The sequence below is a fragment of the Vipera berus genome (assembly GCF_964194415.1).
Source record: "Vipera berus genome assembly, chromosome: 9".
Lineage (NCBI taxonomy): Eukaryota > Metazoa > Chordata > Lepidosauria > Squamata > Viperidae > Vipera > Vipera berus.
The window spans coordinates 11,695,265-11,715,369 of NC_138212.1; the positions used below are offsets into that span (position 1 = coordinate 11,695,265).

General features: G+C 39.7%; 1 protein-coding gene across 4 annotated transcripts in view; it reads left to right on the forward strand.

Moving 5' to 3' along the window:
- Positions 1-530: 530 nt before the first annotated feature.
- Positions 531-20,105, forward strand: part of MECR (mitochondrial trans-2-enoyl-CoA reductase) — a 30,339-nt gene continuing 10,764 nt past the window's right edge. For 3 of the 4 annotated variants that reach the window (XR_014027348.1, XR_014027349.1, XM_081334727.1), the window contains exons 1-8: positions 531-677; positions 8,458-8,555; positions 9,532-9,663; positions 10,004-10,147; positions 12,418-12,520; positions 14,524-14,626; positions 16,587-16,660; positions 17,653-17,713. Coding sequence is in view for 2 of the 4 variants with exons in the window: in XM_081334727.1 (XP_081190853.1) it covers positions 532-677; positions 8,458-8,555; positions 9,532-9,663; positions 10,004-10,147; positions 12,418-12,520; positions 14,524-14,626; positions 16,587-16,660; positions 17,653-17,713 (861 nt within the window). In the remaining 2 variants the exon portion in view is untranslated. Of the gene's footprint in view, positions 678-1,051; positions 1,117-8,457; positions 8,556-9,531; positions 9,664-10,003; positions 10,148-12,417; positions 12,521-14,523; positions 14,627-16,586; positions 16,661-17,652; positions 17,714-20,105 lie in introns of those variants that run through there. The other variant, XM_081334728.1, reaches the window with a different exon arrangement.

The following is a 20,105-nucleotide window of genomic DNA, read 5'->3' on the forward strand; positions in this document are numbered from 1 at the left end:
CGGCAGTATATATATAAAAAAAGAGGCTGTTTTCATTCTGCGCGGAAATACCCACACCCGGCGCTATAGGTTGCGGTTTACGGCTGCATTACTTTATTGATTTCTTTTACCGTTATTGTAAATCGCCCAGAGAATTTGATGAGGGCGTACAAGCGCGGATAATAAATAAATTAGGGGTCTTCAAACTTGGCCCTTTTATGACTCATGGACTTCAACTCCCAGAATTCCTCAGCCAGGCACGCTGGCTGAGGAATTCTGGGAGTTGAAGTCCATGAGTCATAAAAGGGCCGACTTTGAAGACTCCTGAAATAAATAAATATGCATATGCGGCCAATATAGCATTTCTCATTCCTCAAAACTTCCCCATCGCCGCTAGCATCGAGGGAGCGGGGCCACCGCGCAGAAGGCGGGATCGGGGCGGAGTCCGCGCGTTCTTTAGTACTGCGATGACGTATATTTAAACCGCCCGAGTAAAGTGGCGTGTCGTCATCACTGCCGCGCTGCGGGCTTTATCGCTTGTTGCCATTAAGCATGGCGGCAGTCGGAGGGTCGCAATTTCGGGCGCTGCGGTTCCTTTTTGGTCGCGGCCTCCGCGCTCTATCAGCCGTCGCAGCGACGCAAACGGGGCCTCGAGGACTGGTCTATGAGCAGCATGGAGAGCCGGCTCAGGTCCTACAGTAAGCAGAGAAAGACTGGGCTTGGCGTCCTTTGGCCCCCGAAGTGGGGCTGTGTTATTGAGGCATCAGTCGCAAGTTGGATTAGGATGATTTTTATTATTATATACACAACAGTGTGAAATCACAGCTGCCAATTATTTAGCTGGCGCTTGGCCTTCCACGTCTCGAGTTCTTCCCAAGAACCCAGGAACTTTTATGTCTTGTGGACTTCAACTCCCAGAATTCCTCAGCCAGCGTGCCTGGCTGAGGAATTCTGGGAGTTGAAGTCCACAAGTCATAAAAGGGCCATGTTTGAAGACCCCTGTCCTAATATATCAATGTGGTATATTTGCGGATCCAGCCAGGGTGGCCTTTTGCAATTGATGATGGGAATTTTGTCCATACAGATTTTCTAACTGCTATCCATTATTTTTTGGTATGGGAACCTCATTATTTTTTGGTATGTTTTAACCTCATTTTTTGCTACTTTTTTAACTATATGTCCCCACCAATTTTTCGATATTGGCACATGAATTTTTTTTACAGATGTTCCATTAAATCGTTTAGTGTGTTATGTTGTTTGTTGACTGCTCACCTTTTTTGCATGAGCTGATAAATGTTCTGTTGATTTTACTTCTTTGCACAAGCTGAGCTTTGAATAATTTGATGATTTTTCAGTTCTGGCCTTGATTTTATTAGCACATTATTATTATTTTATTCTATCTCAAGGCAGTAAACATACCTAACATTCCTTCCTTACTCCTATTTTTCACAAGAACCCTGTGAGGTGGATTGAATTGAGAGAGAGTACTGGACCAAAATCTCCCAGGCGACTTTCATGTCTAAGGGAGGCCTAGAACTCAAAGTGTCTTGGTTTCTAGGCCAGCAGCTTCACCACTACACCAAATTGCCTCTCTAATGTTTGTATTGCTATTGTATTCTTTTCTCAGGGCTAAATATTATCTAGAGTTGTAGTGAAAGCAGGGTGTAAATGTACAAAGGACACTGGACCAACATTACTTTCAAGAAATGTGGATTACAGAAGGAAAATAGGGTGGTACCATAGATTGTTTCTCAATTTGCTAAGCTGTTCTGTGGTGTGTTTACTTTCAGGGTAGAATATTGTTGTTTTTCCTATAATTATGAGGGGATACCTGCTGCAATTGAGAACCATGACCCGTGGTTTGCAAATCATGACTTAGGGTTGGATGATATGTATGAACTCAGGCAAATTACGGTTGAATCAGTTAAGCAAAAATGGCTTACTGTGGAGGTGAACAGAGCTTTAGGTCACTCTTGGGCTTTCTTTCATGGCTTGGCAGATGAATAAAGGTATCTCGAATCTTCCATTTCGCATGATGTTGGATATGCATCTATTCATCTCTCCATCTATAATGTTCAAACTCAATAGACCCGTAGGAGTTGTTTTGCTAGCCTTGTAGTAAGTAGTAAATCCTTCTGTTCTCCACTATTCAGTCAGAACTGAAGAAGCTTCTTGGGTGAGAAGAGAAATGTCTTTAAGGAAAAACAAAGAAAGTCCAGATGCCTTTTGAAAAAGCACCTTTGGTTCAGTTTTGAAAATGTCCGAAATCTTAGGGAATGTTTATTAATCAGTGGCTAGTTTCATAATGTGAATTGAAATGAAGCTTTATAGTTTGTGATAATGTAAAGGGAAAAGTAAGCATTTAAGTTCCATAATATTGTGAGAATCAGCATTGTGATTACATTATTTGAACAGTAGTATTGTGTTTATTTATTTATTTGTATTCCACCTGTATTATTTTTAGTGATAATACTGAACTGGGTAGTTCTTGCTCTTTATGTATTGCAAAGGTCTCCTGTACAGAAAACATAAAGGGTATAGCTTAACTACCAGGAATATTGTGCACAGTAATAATCTCTGTTGAGATAACACATTAAAAAAAACAGCAGAACTTTCTCTGGCTTTGATGAGATTTTTAATTCTGATTGTTATATTTTTAAAATATGTTCTGTGTAGATTATTCTGACTTCATAAAAACATCTGCCGCTTTTGATTCAGCTCAAATATTGAATGTAATTGTTCTCTGTCCAATCTGGATCTACATTTGGGGAGGGATTGATTTTTTTTTTTTTTGCAGAAATTCTAAATAGCCATTGTCGATTTGCCAAAAGTCTCCATTTGCTTGGAGAATGGGTGTTAAATTCAGTATAGCAAGTTTTGAAGGCCTGATGTTATAAAAAGGGAATTAAATAAATTATGTCAGCATTTTGTTGATATTGTAGAAAGAAAGCTATGCGAATTGTAAGATAACCAAAATCAGGAGGAATCTGGTAGCACCTTTTCAATCTAACAAATTACATTAAACAGCTTGTGTTTGATTTGATAGTTTGCTATGTGCTTTGACTGAGACTTAAAGGTTGTGAATGTTACTTTTTCAAGAAATGGCAAAATTTGTTAAGGGAAAAGAGTTTAAGAGGTGTGTGTACATTACTTCTCCCTAGATAGATAAAACAATGTATACTAGAGAGCCACTGTGGTGGTTGAAATGTTCAATCAAAACCAGGAGGATGCTCAATCATTGAAACATGCTGTTCTATATAGATAAATCCAATAAGATGATAGTTAAGGTTGGTTTACTTTACAGGAACCCAGCCAGCTTTCCTTTTCCACATGATAAGAAAGAGAGTCGAGAAGGAAGAAATATTACTAGTAAAGCAGTCTAAGGGGCCCAGGGCATATTAAAGTTGTGCTTGTTGATTTTGGGATGGCCCAAAATCTCCAGTCCTTTCGCCGCGGCCTCAAAACACTCCTATTCCACCAGGCTGACCTGGACTGACAGGCATTTTAATTATATTTACAATTTTTAATTTATTTTTAATTTTTAATTTTAATTTATTGCACAGATGATTTCAATTTTATTCTTATCTTAATTTCTGTACTTATTATTTGTTTTGTTGTTAGCCGCCCTGAGTCCTTCGGGAGATAGGGCGGGATATAAATCATAATAATAATAATCATCATCATCATCATCATCATCTGCAGAAATGGAACTAGACTAACTGGAAATTAATAAAACAGAATAACAGAGTTGGAAGGGATCTTGGAAGTTTTCTATCCTAGCCCCTGCTCGAGAAGGAGACTCTATACTGTTTCAGACAAATGGTTGTCCAGTTTCTTCTCAAAAACCTCCAGTGTTGGAGCACCTACAACATCTGGAGACAACTCATTCCACTGATTAATTGTTCTCACTGTCAGGAAATTTTTCCTTAGTTCTAGCTTGGTTCTCTCCTTGATTAGTTTCTATCCTTTGCTTCTTGTTCTGTCTCCAGGTGCTTTGGAGAATAGCTTGACCCCCCTCTTCTTTGTGCAGTCCCTTAGATATAGGGAAGATTGCTATCATGTCACCCCTAGTCCTTCTTGTCTTTAGATTAGACAAACCCAATTCCTACAGCCATTTTTTTCATACGTTTTAGCTCCCAGTCCCCAGAGAGAAAGAACCAGCAAAATGAAATGCTGTAAATAAAGTCTAAGGTAAGAAAGTGGGGGCTGGACAGTTGTTAGTAGATCTCCCTTACCTGTCATATAGATTTCAGGAAATGCTGCCTCAGCGGAAAGAGTGGCTTATTCTTTTTTGATTCAAGAGAGTTGGGCTTATAGTGAACCTATACTCTTTCCATCACTCTTTCTTTTGCAAGTGCTGCTGTGGTATTTAATTTGTGTCCAAAAAGGAAATCAAATATGATATTGGCCGTAAAATTTCCTGGCCAGCAGCTCATAGATTAAGCGACCGATTTCATTACACAGTTTACATGATCGTTGCAGCAAGTGACCATTATTCAGCTGAGTGGTATAATATATTTGAGCAAATCTGGACAATTAGGTTTCTGTCATACTTTGCAGGCGATGTGGTAATTAATGGTCTGTCAGCATTTCCATTATAACATCAGTTTTTCAAGGGAGCCATAAATTATTGATTGGAAAAAGATGGTCGGTGCAACATAATGAGATGTGTCTCATGAGGAATTTTTCTCTGTCCTGGTTTTATTATATTTAATTCTTCATTAGCCACACAACCTATTCATCCAGCATCTCTTAAGAACATTGTAATTAGCCACATACTTGTTCTGGACTGACAAAAACTGTAGAATTAAGCTGCAAAAGTAAAAGACTTAATCAACATTACTGGGTTAAAAGGTCCATTTGTAGCAGTCTTTGATTAAGTTGTGAATTGCTTTGCCTTGACCTGGGTTTGAGTGGGCCAAAACTGTTTTATCACAACAAACTACAAATTATGGTTTGCTAAAAATGACTAGATTCATAACAAACCATATGATTAGTGAAATATGTGAAACCTGTCTACAGTTAGCAATGGAATGCTTAGGCTGTGATGCTTAGGAAGGTGGTGATTAGAGAGACAGAGAGAGATCACTGCAGAATGGATACTTTTAAAAATTTAGCAGGGGCTTTATTAGTTTAACACTAAGGACACACATTAGCAATAGCACTTAGACTTATAGACCGCTTCATAGTGCTTTACAAAACTGCAACTTTGCTCTCTGCAGTCCTGGAGAGCAGAAATAGAAGGTCCTCATTTTCAGATGACTAGAATCAATTTCTCAGGAAGGTTAGAACAGTTTAGTGATGGGAACGGTAGCAATAGCACTAAGACTTCTATACTGCTTCACAGTGCTTTACAGCCCTCTCTAAGAGGTTTACAGAGTCAGCCTATTGTCCCCACCAATCTGGGTCCTCATTTTGCCAACCTCGGAAGGATGGAAGGCTGAGTCAACCTTGAGCCAGTTAGGACTGAACTCCTGGCAATGAGCAGGATCAGCCTGCACACAAACCATTTGCACTACCACGGTATAAGATTTTGTTAAAGATGTTTCCTGTATTTGTGTCTCTTTAGATTGCAAGTCATCAAAATTAGTATAATTGAATGTTACCCTACTAGCAAATTAAATGTGTTATTCCCCACCTCAAAATTATCTTATTTCTAGAAAACTTAGCATGCGTACGTGCTTACTTTTTGCCCTATCTTATACCTACTTATTACCCCTGATTTTTTTTTACTGGAACTAAATAAACTTCCCTGAGTTTAAAATTGGTATCAGAGATATATGTTAGTTGATTTGTGGGTATAATATTAAGTATTTGGTAGACGTTGAAAATTAATCTTTTCAGTCACACCCCCTTCATTGTGCAGCTCCAACCCAAGGGAAAATTGGCTCTATTTTTCCCTTAAGGCTTTAAAGATCCATTTGTTTCTAATTTCTTCTAGCTGAAATGCATTTCTTTTACTGTTTGTTTGTTTATTCACTTTATATAGCCACCCAAATTTATTGTATTATATGGACTGCCCTGAATTAAGGAGGGGCTATATTGGTGAGCTTATTATTTAATGTTCTGCATCTTTCCTTTTTTATAAGATCCATTATATAAAAAGGAGCCTAAAATATTTTAAATTAGACCAGCACCATCCCAGTTGAATCTGTAAACTACTTGTAATTGAAGGGGAAATTATTTGTGCTGTTGGGGAGGATAGAATTGAAAAGCAGGGAAATATATAGTACTCATTTTAATGATAGAGCAAGGCTGTGGTCCAGGAAGAGAGTAACACCACAGCCATGTGGATGATGGATAACTCTATTCTAATTAAGTTCAAACAGATGAGCAGTAATTCCAGACTGAAATAAGCCATAAAACCTCATTGAGTACAGCACAGATGTTACTTGGAATTTTAAAAAGGCTTTGGGTTGCTGTATTGAAAAGCTTATATAAACATTCCTATGGCATTAATAGTTGAAGCTGAACAACTGTGTTTGTGACCAATTAGTTTAAAACTATCTCAAACTGAACATTGAGTTATCAAGACTGTTCTGTTGAAACAGCCAGTGCCATTTTAATTCCAGCAGTATGTGACTTTTTTTCTTTATTAAGAAATGAAACAATACTTTCTGTGTTCAGGTCTCCTGAGAAATAATAGGACTTGTGTTATCTGGCATATCTCATATGTCTAAAAACTGGTGTGATGGAAGGGAAAAATATAGTAATCTAAACTGGATTGCTTTATAATCTGATAGCAGGTTAGAGAGTCCTCTGGTTTGATTTGAATTGATTTTACCAACCTATTGTGTTTAATAATGCTAAGATTAAAGAGCTGGAATGTGTTCTTTCTAAACATTGCTTTCTGTATATTGGTTCTGGCTGAGAATTTTGTATTGAGAGATTAAAACCCACAGGTAGGTATTTTAATGCAACCTGTGAATTTCCAGGCTTATTGAGAATTATTTTTTATTTTGTAATATAATCGGCTGGTTTTGGAGATATCCCTTTGGAAATAAATCAGGAAGATAAAACCAGCTATCAGATAACAATTTTTAAAAAATTAAAAACAATTATAGTACTAATAGAATTAATTTAGCACTTACTAGAATTAATAAGATAGCACGTAAGAGAAATAAATATACTAAAACAGTATTCCCCAGTCCTCTATGTTCAAACTGATATTTCTGCTGAGATGTGATGTTAACATTGCTACTGCAGATTGGAGTCTTAATTTCTTTATCATGAAACAAAATTAAACATTTTCAGTAGTATTTTGCTAGCACTTAATAAACTGACATTGTACTAAACTGGGGAAAAAGAATAATTAGGAATTCGATTCTAAAGAAAACAAACTGGAAGAGCAACATTAGGAAAAAGGCCAGCAGTATTATCTGGATTGTTTGCCTGTCAAAATCAAGTGAATTCATCTTAGACTAATAAATCTATACAAGTAATTCTCAATTTATGAGTATAATTGGGGCTGAAATCTTGGTCTTTGAGCAAAGCAATTATTAAACAAGATGCCCATGTGTCTTTTTTGCTCAGTAACTGCAATCCCTGCACTCACAGTTGTAGCCATTAAGTGACCTCTCAGGACATTAAGCAAATAGAGTGAAAGACCTGCCTGCTGGAAGATTTCAGGTCCATGTGGAGCTGAAACTCTCCCAGCAGGCAGCCCTTTTGCTTTCAAACATTCCTGTAGCCCACAGTTCAGCTCCTCTCAGTCCATGGAGGGGAAATCCTTTGAGGGGACTGCAGGAATGACTGAAATCTTCAGAATCTGTTCCTAAGGTCCCATGAAGAGTTCCTCTGTGCTCTGAGGGGGAATCTTTCAAAGACTGAAAGAATGGAGCTGAAATTCAGCTCCATTCCTGCAGCCTGCCAAAGGATTTCAGCTCTCCTCCATACCCTTCACTTACAACTGTCCTTTCCAGCTTCCATATTGACTTACTAGGAAAGCTGGCAGATGGTGACAAATGGTAGTCATATGACCACAGGGCACTTGGCAAATACTTGTAAATGACAGTCAGTTGCCAGGTGCCCAAAATATGACGGGTATATTTTTATTTTTATTTCATTTAAAGGGATGTGGAGGGGGAAACAGACGGAAACACTCTTTCTGAGGCCATCATAACTCTGAATAGTCGTTAAACCACCGGTCGTGGTCAAGGACTAGCTGTAACTATATATGAAACTGGTTTTCAAGTGAAAGAATAAAAATTTATAAATAGCGGCATTGGCTTCAAAGGAGGTATGGTGTTTAAGTAGGTGTACATCAGATAAAAGCAGACAGTACTATGGTTTAGTATAATCTGTATGTGCACCTTTTGTCTGATTCCTTTTCTGTTAAAAAAAAAAGTTGGTGCCGTGAACAAGCTGATGGAGCTTGTCTTCTGACAAACTACCTGTGAGTGAAATGTTTGCAAATCTCTTTGCTTGCAAAGAGAAGCTTAAGAATAATAAATCTATTCTGTCTGCTTTTCCTTGCAGCCTAAAAGATGTAGCTTTAGCCAAACTGGGGGATTTTGGAGTCCACGTGAAAATGATTGCGGCTCCTATCAACCCGGCAGACATCAATATGATTCAAGGTAACCTTGACATAATGCACGTTGTTTAATTTTTGCTTCCCATATTCTTCCTTTATGTGGTCCTGTCAAATGAAAATTAAGCCCCTAGATGGGCCACATTTAATAGTATTCCCAGTGAGATAGTACACAGGATTGACAGTTAGCTTGCCTACAGCTGCTGCTATCTTCATCAGTTCAGCTTAGGCTATATTAATGTGCAATCTCTGGAAACATTCCTAAGAGTCATTAATTAAGTTTCTATATTTGGAAGTTGCCACATGCAGAGTGCCTCTAAAATAATGATAGCAACCTAAATAGCAAAGCTATGTAATAATATACATGCTATCTATAATAAGTGGCATTATCTGCATCAACTTGGAAATGGCTATTATACCGAAGATTAAAGAAGAGATAAGAGAATTATTTCTTGTTTGTGGGGATACAGCTGTCTATCGATCCTGCAGGATCTTTGCTAACCAGTCACCAGACCTAATTGGCTAAGAAAATTAGGAACCCTAGGGAAAAATTTCAGCCACTCCATGCCCGGATTCACAGATTACCTTGAGCTATAATACGATTTGCTTGATTTAGATTTTTCATGTGTGAACTGTTATTTTTTTTTAACTATATTTTATAGCTTAGGGTTACAATTCAATTGTGTTTTAAGACGTAAAATTATCTAAGGCTTAGCTTAATGGGATTAATTAACAAAGTTATAGTACATTTACTCCATTAAGAATCCCCAAATCCTCTTCTAAGATTGAAAACCTGCCCATTTAAGAATGCAGCTTCAATGCGGCCAGAGAGTGTGTGGACCCATGGATTAAAGTGAACCAATTCAGTATTATTACATTGTTGAAATCTACCTTGAAAAACTTCATGACTGTATATGTTATTTGCCATTGGAATTTGCTACAGAATAAGAAAATAATGTGCATGCCAAAGCAAGTTTGGATTAATTAATTCTTATCCCAAAATTGTTCCTGTTGTCTTGCAGGATCCTATGCCATTCTTGCTGACTTACCTGCAGTTGGAGGGAACGAAGGAGTTGGGCAAGTGATGGACACAGGAAATTCTGTGACAACTTTGAAACCAGGAGACTGGGTGATTCCAGCTGATGCGGGACTTGGTGAATTTTTAACTTTTTTGGAAAGGAATTGAAGCAAAACATGTGTTTCCCTTTTCGTTCTTTGACTACAAATTGTCACGGCCAGATTATCACAAAAAGGCCAAGTCAAAGCTGAGGAAACCATTTTGTAGCAGAGCCCGGTGTGAAGCATGGTGGCTGTTTGGAAACCGGAGTTTATAACTTAGTATGTTGTACTAACCCAATCTTGTCAATGATTTATCTGTCGAGTGTTCTTGACAATATTTTAGGGTCTCTTCAGAGAGCTGAGAACTTCCAAATTGTGATTAACTGTTCCACAACTGGAATCATGTCTTTTTTTTTTTAAAATCCCTTACAAAAGGAACTTGGCGAACAGAAGCAGTATTTGATGAGAAAACTCTGCTGAAAATCCCCCCAGATATTCCATTGACTTGTGCTGCCACACTGGGTGTTAACCCCTGCACAGCTTATCGGATGTTGTCTGATTTTGAGACTTTGGATCCAGGTAAGTATGTAAGTGTGTTTATCTGCGTACGTAGAATTTGTAGCTTGAAATTTGTAGCTTTGGGCACCATATGGGGAAACATACAAAAACCCCACAAGGTAAACAATTCCAATTAAAACCCAGTAAATATTAATAGATGAACAATTCTCCATATGATTATCAACTCCAGTCATCCTTAGGCCCACATTTGAAGAAAAAGGCAGGGCTTTTTTTTAATGCCAGTAGGATCACGGCCAGAAGGATATTGTGGTCAACAGCACTGAAAACTGCTGAACCATCAGGGAGAGCCAGAACAGATGTAGTACCTCATATTGGTGCCACCAGAGATCATTGAAAAGTGTGACCAAGGCTGTCCCGGTACAATATCCTAGTCTGAATCCAAAATGAAAAGAATATGGGCAATCCAGATTGATGTAGACACCCTTTCTTGCACATCCTGACCTACATTATCTCCTTCCAGAAACATTTTCTTTAGCTGACTAGAATTACTTCACCTTTACTGACGTGAACTTTCATGTTAGTTATGATTGGTTAGGCCAGACATGTCAAACACAAGGCCCGGGGGCCAGATCCGGCCCGTGAAGTGGTTTCATGCGGCCCGCAAAGCCATCCTGGAAACAGTGAGGGAACGGCCCCCACTGCCTTGGCCCTGGCCCAGAACCCCTCCTTCTGCCAGAGACCCTCAGATCTGTCCCACTCCTGCCCAGGCCCCCATAGGCACCCTTGATGCGAACGATGTAGAGCTGGCCATGCCCACCCAGTAGGCCATTCGCACTCTAGCCACGCCCACCCAGTAGGCCACACCCACCCGGCCCCCTGAGGGCAACCGCAATGGTGATGCGGCCCTCAATGAAATTGAGTTTGACACCCCTGGGTTAGGCAAAGGGAAATTAAGGGCTGAGATTTATATATTTTTATTTCATTTAAAGGGATGCGGTAGCTTAGTGGGTTAGGACACTGAGCTTGTCGATCAGAAGGTCAGTAGTTTGGCGGGTCGGATCCCGAGTGCCGCGTAACAGTGAGCGCCTGTTACTCATCCCAGCTTCTGCCAACCTAGCAGTTCGAAAGCACGTAAAAATGCAAGTAGAAAAATAGGGACCACTACAGTGGGAAGGTAACAGCATTCCATGCTCCTTTGGCATCTAGTCATGCCAGCCACATGACCACGGAGACGTCATCGGACAAGCGCTGGCTCTTCGGCTTTGAAACGGAGATGACCACCGGCCCCTAGAGTCGGAAATGACTAGCACACATGTGCAGGGGAATCTTTACCTTTACCTTTATTTCATTTAAAAAACTGGGCCTTTTTTTAAATAATGCAAGATTTGTCTGCATTATTTACAGAGTAATTTACCATTCCAAAGATAGGTTAAATACTTGAGCAATGGTCAGTTCTGTATACTTGGCACTACTTCATGCAACCTTTTGCACAGGTGGTTCTGGGCTTTGTCATTCATATTTTGATAGGCATGCTAGTGAGCAGAAGCTCTAGCACATTTCCAAGAAATATTTGCCCTCAGGAATAGTCTTTTTAGGGGCCTTCATTCTGAATCAGCAGGCTCGTTTTAACCATTTTTGAAATATCTGTGGAATTTCCAACAATGGTGCTTGAGTGAATAGGAATAAAGTACAAATGATATCTTCATTTGATTTGTTCATTTTAGTTAATGAAATCTAAAGTTCAATGGCATATAGGATATCATACATTAATCATTAATTTGGTCCCTTCAGAAAACCTGCCGGAATCAATGTTTGAGCATAATCCAGAAAAAAAAGTTTTATCCAAGTGGTTCTTGATGGCCGGAATAAGAAAGGGCAATATGAAATATGAGTAGACAAATAATTGCAACTGGGATTGTACACTGATTTTTTTTGCAAGATATTTCTTTATCTTCTTGCAAATTTGTGACTTAGGCTGTATTTCTCGTACTGTTTCTTGCTGTACAGTATATAGGTTCTTTTTGAGGTTGCTTTCATTGCATGTGTGTAATAGTGGTTTAACAAAGATGTCTATGACCAAACCATCACCACCAAACTAAAAAAATGCTTCATACGCCATTAAGAGTTTGTACAACAATTGATAGTTGAATTTCCTTCTCTTTTTCTAAGACCTATTTTTAAATTGGGAATAAAATGTGTCAGTTGATATGAGTTTTCACTGGCTGTGCTATTTTCTCCCAACGCACAATAATGACGAGAGTGTCTTCCACTTGAAGGAACAGGAAATACATATTTTTGGAGCCAGAGATGACATGTCTGTTTGTCTGTAGGGGAATCTGTCATCCAAAATGCAGCCAATAGTGGAGTGGGACAGGCTGTAATCCAGATTGCAGCAGCCAAGGGCATCAAAACAATAAATGTAGTAAGAGATAGGTGAGTATGTAATAAAACTGTTTTTCCCTTTTTCTTTTTTTTCCCTGTTGCTTTTGCCCAGTCAGATCCCTTTGATTTATGCTAAATCTGCACAAGCAGGACATTCTCTTAGACGCCTTTTATTCAGATGGAGATGATATGACTCCTAAACAGTATTATATGATGTTTATAAGGGTTTGTTTTTTTTAAAAAAATGATTGCCAGTTTGAAGCCTTGGTAAGACCACACTTGGAATACTGCATCCAGTTTTGGTCACCATGTTATAAAAAAGATGTTGAAACTCTTGAAAAAGTGCAGAGAAGAGCAATTAATATAATTAAGGGCTGAAGGCTAAAACATATGAAGAATGGTAGCAGGAATTGGGTTTGTCTAACCTAGAGAACAGGGACACGGTGGCTCAGTGGGTTAGGACGCTGAGCTTGTCGATCAGAAGGTCGGCAGTTTGGCGGGTCGAATCCCGAGTGCCGCATAACAGAGTGAGCGCCTGTTACTCATCCCAGCTTCTGCCAACCTAGCAGTTTGAAAGCATGTAAAAATGCAAGTAGAAAAATAGGGACCACTACAGTGGGAAGATAACAGCGTTCCGTGCACCTTTGGCGTCTAGTCATGCCGGCCACATGACCACGGAGACGTCCTCGGACAAGCGCTGGCTCTTCGGCTTTGAAACGGAGATGAGCACCGGCCCCTAGAGTTGGAAAAGACTAGCACGCATGTGCGGGGGAACCTTTTACCTTTAACCTAGAGCAGGAGTAGGCAACCTTGGCTCTTTTATGACTCATGGACTTCAATTCTGTGCTGGCTCAGGAATTCTGGGAGTTGAAGTCCATGAGTCATAAAAGAGCCAAGGTTGCCTTCCCCCTGACCTAGAGAAAAGAAGTACTATAGGGAAGACAAGATAGCAGTCTTCCAATATTTGAAGGGCTGCCGCAAAGAAGAGAGGGTCACCAAAGCACCCGAAGGCAGGACAAGAAGCAATGGATTGAAACTAACCAAAGAGAGAACTAACCTAGAACTAAGGAGAAATTTCCTGACAGTGAGAACAATCAGTCAGTGGAATGGCTTGCCTTCCGAAGTTGTGAGTGCTCCAACATTGGTAGCTTTTAAGAAGGGAGTGGAGAGCCATTTTTCTGAAACGGTATAGGGTCTCCTGCTTGAGCAGGGGGTTGGACTAGAAGACCTTCAAGGTCCCTTCCAACATGATAATGATGAGCATTGGGTTTCATTAGGCACATACAAAGGTCTCCAATTTATATCTGAGATGATGTATTTTCAGTTTGAAAATGCAGGACTTCAAAATGAGAACATGCTTTGGATTTGATCTGAAAATATTCTTTTGTGTAGGTGTGGGCACAAATGTGCTTGTCTGCAGTTCCTTAAAGCAGCTGAGATTTTGTTTTTCCTGAAATTGAACAGCAGTTGTGGATAACTTTATCTAAAAGCTTCAGGCTTTTAGAGTTATTTGATGCTATTTTTTATTCATAACAATTGATAGATTTACTCTTGACTGCAAGCGTTCTTTGTTTCTGAAGGAGGGCTATGTCTTATCACCAGCTGTCTTCACAGAAGAAGTCTCCTCTTGTAAAACATGCATATAGAAGTGATCTGGCTGATAAGTAGCCCAATGATAAGCGGTCTCCTGAACCACTTCAGCAATTGGCAAATGTTGTTACTTGCATATCACCTGACTCAAGCAGCTTATTCCAAGCTAGCTTCTTTAGTGACTTAAGTGCAAAAGGACGAAGAAAGGTGTGTGTGTATATATATATATATATATATATATATATATATATATATATATATATATATATATATATATATATATATATATATATATATATATATATATATATATATATATATATATTATTGCTGAAAATTGACTCGGGTGATGCAAGAGAGAGAATATTGATAATGTGCATTCCCATATCAATTTAATGTTCGCCCTTCCCTTTTGTGCCCCATCAAATAATCAGCTTCATTTGATTCTATTTTTGGCTCCACAGACCAGATCTCCAGCATCTTATAGGCAGACTTAAGTCCCTTGGAGCAGACTATGTTATCACAGACGAGGCGCTAAGAAAACCAGAAATGAAAGATTTGTTTAAGGTATATATGCTGTGGCCAGGAATGAGCCCAAGGAAACGGGATCGCTGCAGTGAATTGGATCGTGTTAGTTACCTCTTTCCCACAAAGCCATTTTTAGTTGGTTTGGTTTGGTCCTACTATTTTGCATATACAGGTAATCCTCGACTTACAGCCATTTGTTTAGTGACCATTCAAAGTGACAACGGCATTTTAAAAAGTGACTTAGGACTGTTTTTCACACTTACAACCGGATCCCCGTAGACAGGTGATCAAAATTCAGGCTCTTTGGCAACTGGCATGTATTTATGTGATCGCCATTTGTAACCTTCCCAGCTGGCTTCCGGCAAGCAAAGTCGATGGGGGAAGCCAGGACCCCGTGACTCACCTAACAACTGTAGCGATTCACTTAGCAACTGTGGCAAAACAATTATGAAATGTGGCAAAACTCACTTAGCAACTTCCTGGCTTAGCAATGGAAATTTTGGGCTTGATTGTGGTCACAGGTTGAGGACTACCTAAACCTAATCCTTGTGATTTGAATCTTAGTATGCTACGAGGACCCAGGCAGTCTTGTAGAACCTCAAGGAAACATACAAGGTCACACACAGGCAGTGAGAAAGAGACCTTTTTGAATGGCTGCTGAATACAGCTGAGAAATGAGGGTTTCGCTCTTCTTTCCCGTGAATAGTTTATGGATTAAATTCTTCCCAACTCTGATGTTTTATCATAACCACTGCCAGGTTTGCATCGGAAAACACAGGGAAACGCTTCTTGCTGTGTTTGGATCTGCAGCACTGAGAAATCTCTAATCTCGAGATTTTTATTACTGCAAAAGGTTGAAATGAAAACTCCAGATGGGTGTTTTAGGAAAACAACAAGAGAAGAAGTCATACGGGTGCTGTTTCCTTACTGGTTATTTTTTTACAAACGTTCTTTCTGTCCAGTTTTACCATTTTGAATTACAGATTTAATTTCAAAGGAAATACAAAAAGGACAGGCAATAGATGTAGATATGGATGTTGACCTGTGCAATAAAATTTCAGGACATGTTGCACATTAAAGTCCTCCTTAATGAGACAGACTGATTGGGATTAGAGGCAAGAACATAATTTACTGTCCTCTGTCTTCCCTCTTTGGTTCAGACTGTTCCCTATTTATGCCACTCTGCAGAGAAATAACTTCCAGAATCCAGATAAAAATGCTCAGTACCTACAGGTGGCAAACAGTGATATGGCCCTAATAAAACGCTTAATGAGCAAAATCCACAAAACTTTCCTCATGCATGTTTTCGGTCTACTTCTGGTTTGCCTTGCCAGAGATGAAGCCAAGCCACATATGTTTTGGCATTTCACGTACTGGCAGTCCTCGACTTACAACCACAATTGAGCCCAACATTTATGTTGCTGTGTAGGATATTTGTTGAGTGGATTTTGTTCCATTTTATGACCTTTCTTGCCACAGTTGTTAAGTGAATCACGGCAGCTGTTAATTAGTAACGCAGTTGTTAAATGAATCTTGACTTTCCCTTTGACTTTGCCCATAAGAAGATGGCAAAAGAGGATCAAATGTCCTGGGGACACTGCAAACCGTCATAAATATGAGTCAATTCCCAAGCATCCGAATTTTGATCCTGTGATGCTAGGGATGCTGCAATGGTTGTAAGTGTGGAAAAACGGTCATAAATCACTTATTTCCAGTGATGTTGTAACTTTGAACTGTCACTAAATGAAGTGTTACAAGTCAAGGACTAGCTGTATAATCCTTCTTAGTTCTGCTGTTTCTGAACAACACCATGTTACAGTCGGATGTCTGCCTTCCCATTCTGTGTTGAAATGATGACTGTAAGACAGAAATCTAAGAACTTCTTAGCAAAATCAAACATTTATTTCCACGAATAATTTGGAGGACTTGAGGCAGGAAGCACCTTGTTTTCTGTGCTCTTTTGTTTTTGTTTTGTTTTTTTTACCATTTTGTTCTCCAGGAAATTCCTAAGCCCTCGTTAGCTCTGAATGGTGTTGGAGGGAAAAGTGCTACGGAGTTGATGCGTCACTTGCGGTAAATTTAGCTTTTGTTTGCTTGAATTATATCTGTAGTAATTGTTTCACTCGATTTAAATGCTTACTGGGCAATTTGTTTTTAATTTTCATTTGGATTATGAGTAGTCTAAGTAAAGTGCTTTTGAAGCATGGCATACAAACGCCCTTAAATTTGCTAATATGGATTAGTGCGAGGATTTGCTGTTTAATAGGGCAGATTTGTACTGTCTGAATTCTTGTCTTGAAGATGACAATTTTGCAATTGTATTGAATACTGTCCAAAAGGTTTCGCTTGTGTGACACTTAAGAAAGAAATTAAGAGGCATTTAAAAACCTCATGACAAACCTATTTGCCCAGCTAGCAAGCTGCCAAATGCCAGTCAGGGTTGAAGGATTTTGTGCTGCTTCTGAAAAATATTTAAACTTTATAATTTCAGTGAAATCCAGCTCCACGGCTCTGGAATAGTCAGAATAGATCCTTGTATCATCATTTCACTGTAGTAATATGAATTTACTGTGTACTAATATTGTTTTTAGCAAATGTAACGTCATTATTAGACAGGAGGAAGAGACCAGTATTCTAAGCCAGTTCCCAGGATTGCAAGGTTATTAATAGGTCAAAATTGATCTGGATTTTACAACTTAAAGGACTCACTTGAGGGTGCTTTGAAAACCTGAAGATACCCAACGTGAAGCCACCCCTAATGTTGTATTTCAAGAAGTCTTGAATCAGAACCAGGGGGAAAAGTTTTCTGTGAAGGACAGCTATGTTGAAGATTGTAGTGAGATTTTGGAAGGGAGCCCTTTTTGAATTTCTCACTACACTTTAATCCAGTGAACCCTCCAGGCAAGGGCAGTGTCCTGCTTCTTGCTCTGAACCTCTGAACTGCATGGTTTCCAATTAACGGTTGCAGAATTTAACCAGGTGCCCAAAGCTGAGGAAGCTGGACAGTAAAGGAGGGTCTGAATGAAGGTAGATTGCCAACTTCGTTGCCTTGACTCTTCCATTAGGCAAAGTGGGACCATGGTTACCTACGGTGGGATGTCAAAGCAGCCTGTGACAGTCCCTGTGGTGAGTAGCCCTAAACTTTCCTGGCCAGACTTTTTGTTCTGCACATGTTCCCTTTCCTGAGATAACACACAGGTAGTCCTCGACTTACGACCACAGCTGAGCCCAACGTTTCTGTTGCTAAATGAGTTTGGTTGCTAAGTGAGTTTTGCCCCATCTCACGACCCTTGTTGCCACAGTTGTTACGTGAATCAGTGCAGTTGTTAAATTAAGTAACACGGTTGTTAAGTGAACCTGGCTTCCCCACTGACTTTGCTTCTCAGAAGGTCACACAAAGTGATCACGTGACCCCAGGACACTGCAACCGTCATCAGTAGGAGTCAGTTGCCAAGCGTCTGAATTTTGATCAAGTGACCGTGGGGATGCCGTAATGGTCATAGGTGTGAAAAATGGTCATAAGTCACTTTTTCCAGTGCCGCTGTAACTTCAAACAGTCACTAAGTGAACTGTTGTAAATTGAGGACTACCTGTACACTATTTCTATTTGTGCCTTAGGTTTCCCAGTTGTTAGAGCAATATCTCGTAAGAGGAAACACATTCTGATATCCCCCTATTGCAGGGGTAGGCAACCTTGGCTCTTTTATGGCTCGTGGATTTCAACTCCCAGAATTCCTGAACCAGCATGGCTCAGCTTGGAAACCTCTCCTTTTCCCCTCAGCATGGCTGGCTGCTAAAGTAGGAAGCCAAAAGATAAGCGGAATAACAGGAAAGTTTGGCCTTGGAGTACAAAATGAAGCAGGGCACAGGTTGATAGAATTTTGTCAATAGAATACGATGGTCATAGCAAACACTCTTTTCCAACAACCCAAGAGACGGCTCTACACATGGACATCACCAGACGGTCAACACAGAAATCAGATTGACTATGTGCTCTGCAGCCAAAGATGGAGAAGCTCTATACAGTCAGTAAAAACAAGACCAGGAGCTGACTGTGGCTCAGACCATGAGCTTCTCATTGCAAGGTTTAGGCTTAAACTGAAGAAAGTAGGGAAAAGCACTAGGCCACTCAGGTATGAATTAAATCATATCCCTGTTGAATATACAATAGAGGTGACAAATAGATTTAAGGAATTAGATTTGATAGACAGAGTGCCTGAAGAACTATGGACAGAGGTTCGCAACATTGTACAACAGGTAGCATCCAAAACCATCCCAAAGAAAAAGAAATGCAAGAAAGCAAAATGGCTGTCTGAGGAAGCTTTGCAAATAGCTGAGGAAAGGAGGAAAGCGAAAGGCAAGGGAGAAAAAGAAAGATATGCCCAATTGAATGCAGAATTCCAGAGAATAGCTAGAAGAGATAAGAATGCCTTCTTAAATGAACAGTGCAAAGAAATAGAAGAAAACAATAGAATAGGGAGGACCAGAGATCTTTTCAAGAAAATTGGAGAGATGAAAGGAACGTTTAATGCAAAAATGGGCATGATAAAGGACCAAAACGGCAGGGACCTAACAGAGGCAGAAGAGATTAAGAAGAGGTGGCAAAATTACACAGAAGAACTATACAAGAATGAGCTTAACATCCCTGATAATCACAATGAGGTGGTCACTGACCTCGAGCCAGACATCCTAGAATGTGAAGTGAAGTGGGCCTTAGAAAAGTTGAGCAACAACAAAGCTAGTGGAGGTGACAGTATTCCAGCTGAGCTATTCAAAATCTTAAAAGATGATGCAGTAAAAGTGCTACACTCAATTTGCCAGCAAATTTGGAAAACTCAACAGTGGCCACAGAATTGGAAAAGATCAGTTTACATTCCAATTCCAAAGAAAGGCAGTGCCAAAGAATGTTCAAACTATCGCACCGTTGCACTCATTTCTCATGCTAGTAAAGTTATGCTTAAAATCCTACAAGCTAGACTCCAGCAGTATGTGGATCGAGAACTACCAGAAGTACAGGCATGATTTCGAAGAGGCAGAGGAACCAGAGATCAAATTGCCAACATACGCTGGATCATGGAGAAAGCTAGAGAGTTCCAGAAAAACATCTACTTCTGCTTCATTGATTATGCTAAAGCCTTTGATTGTGTGGATCATAACAAACTGTGGCAAGCTCTTAAAGAGATGGGCGTACCAGACCATCTTATTTGTCTCTTGAGAAACCTATATGCAGGCCAAGAAGCAACAGTGAGAACTGGACACGGAAACACTGATTGGTTCAAAATTGGGAAAGGAGTCCGGCAAGGCTGTATACTGTCGCCCTGCCTATTTAACTTATATGCAGAGCACATCATGAGAAAGGCAGGGCTAGATGAATCAAAAATTGGAATTAAGATTGCCGGAAGAAACATCAACAACCTAAGATATGCAGATGATACCACTCTAATGGCATAAAGTGAAGAAGAACTAAAGAGCCTCTTGTTGCGGGTGAAGAAGGAGAGTGCAAAAGTTGGGTTGAAAC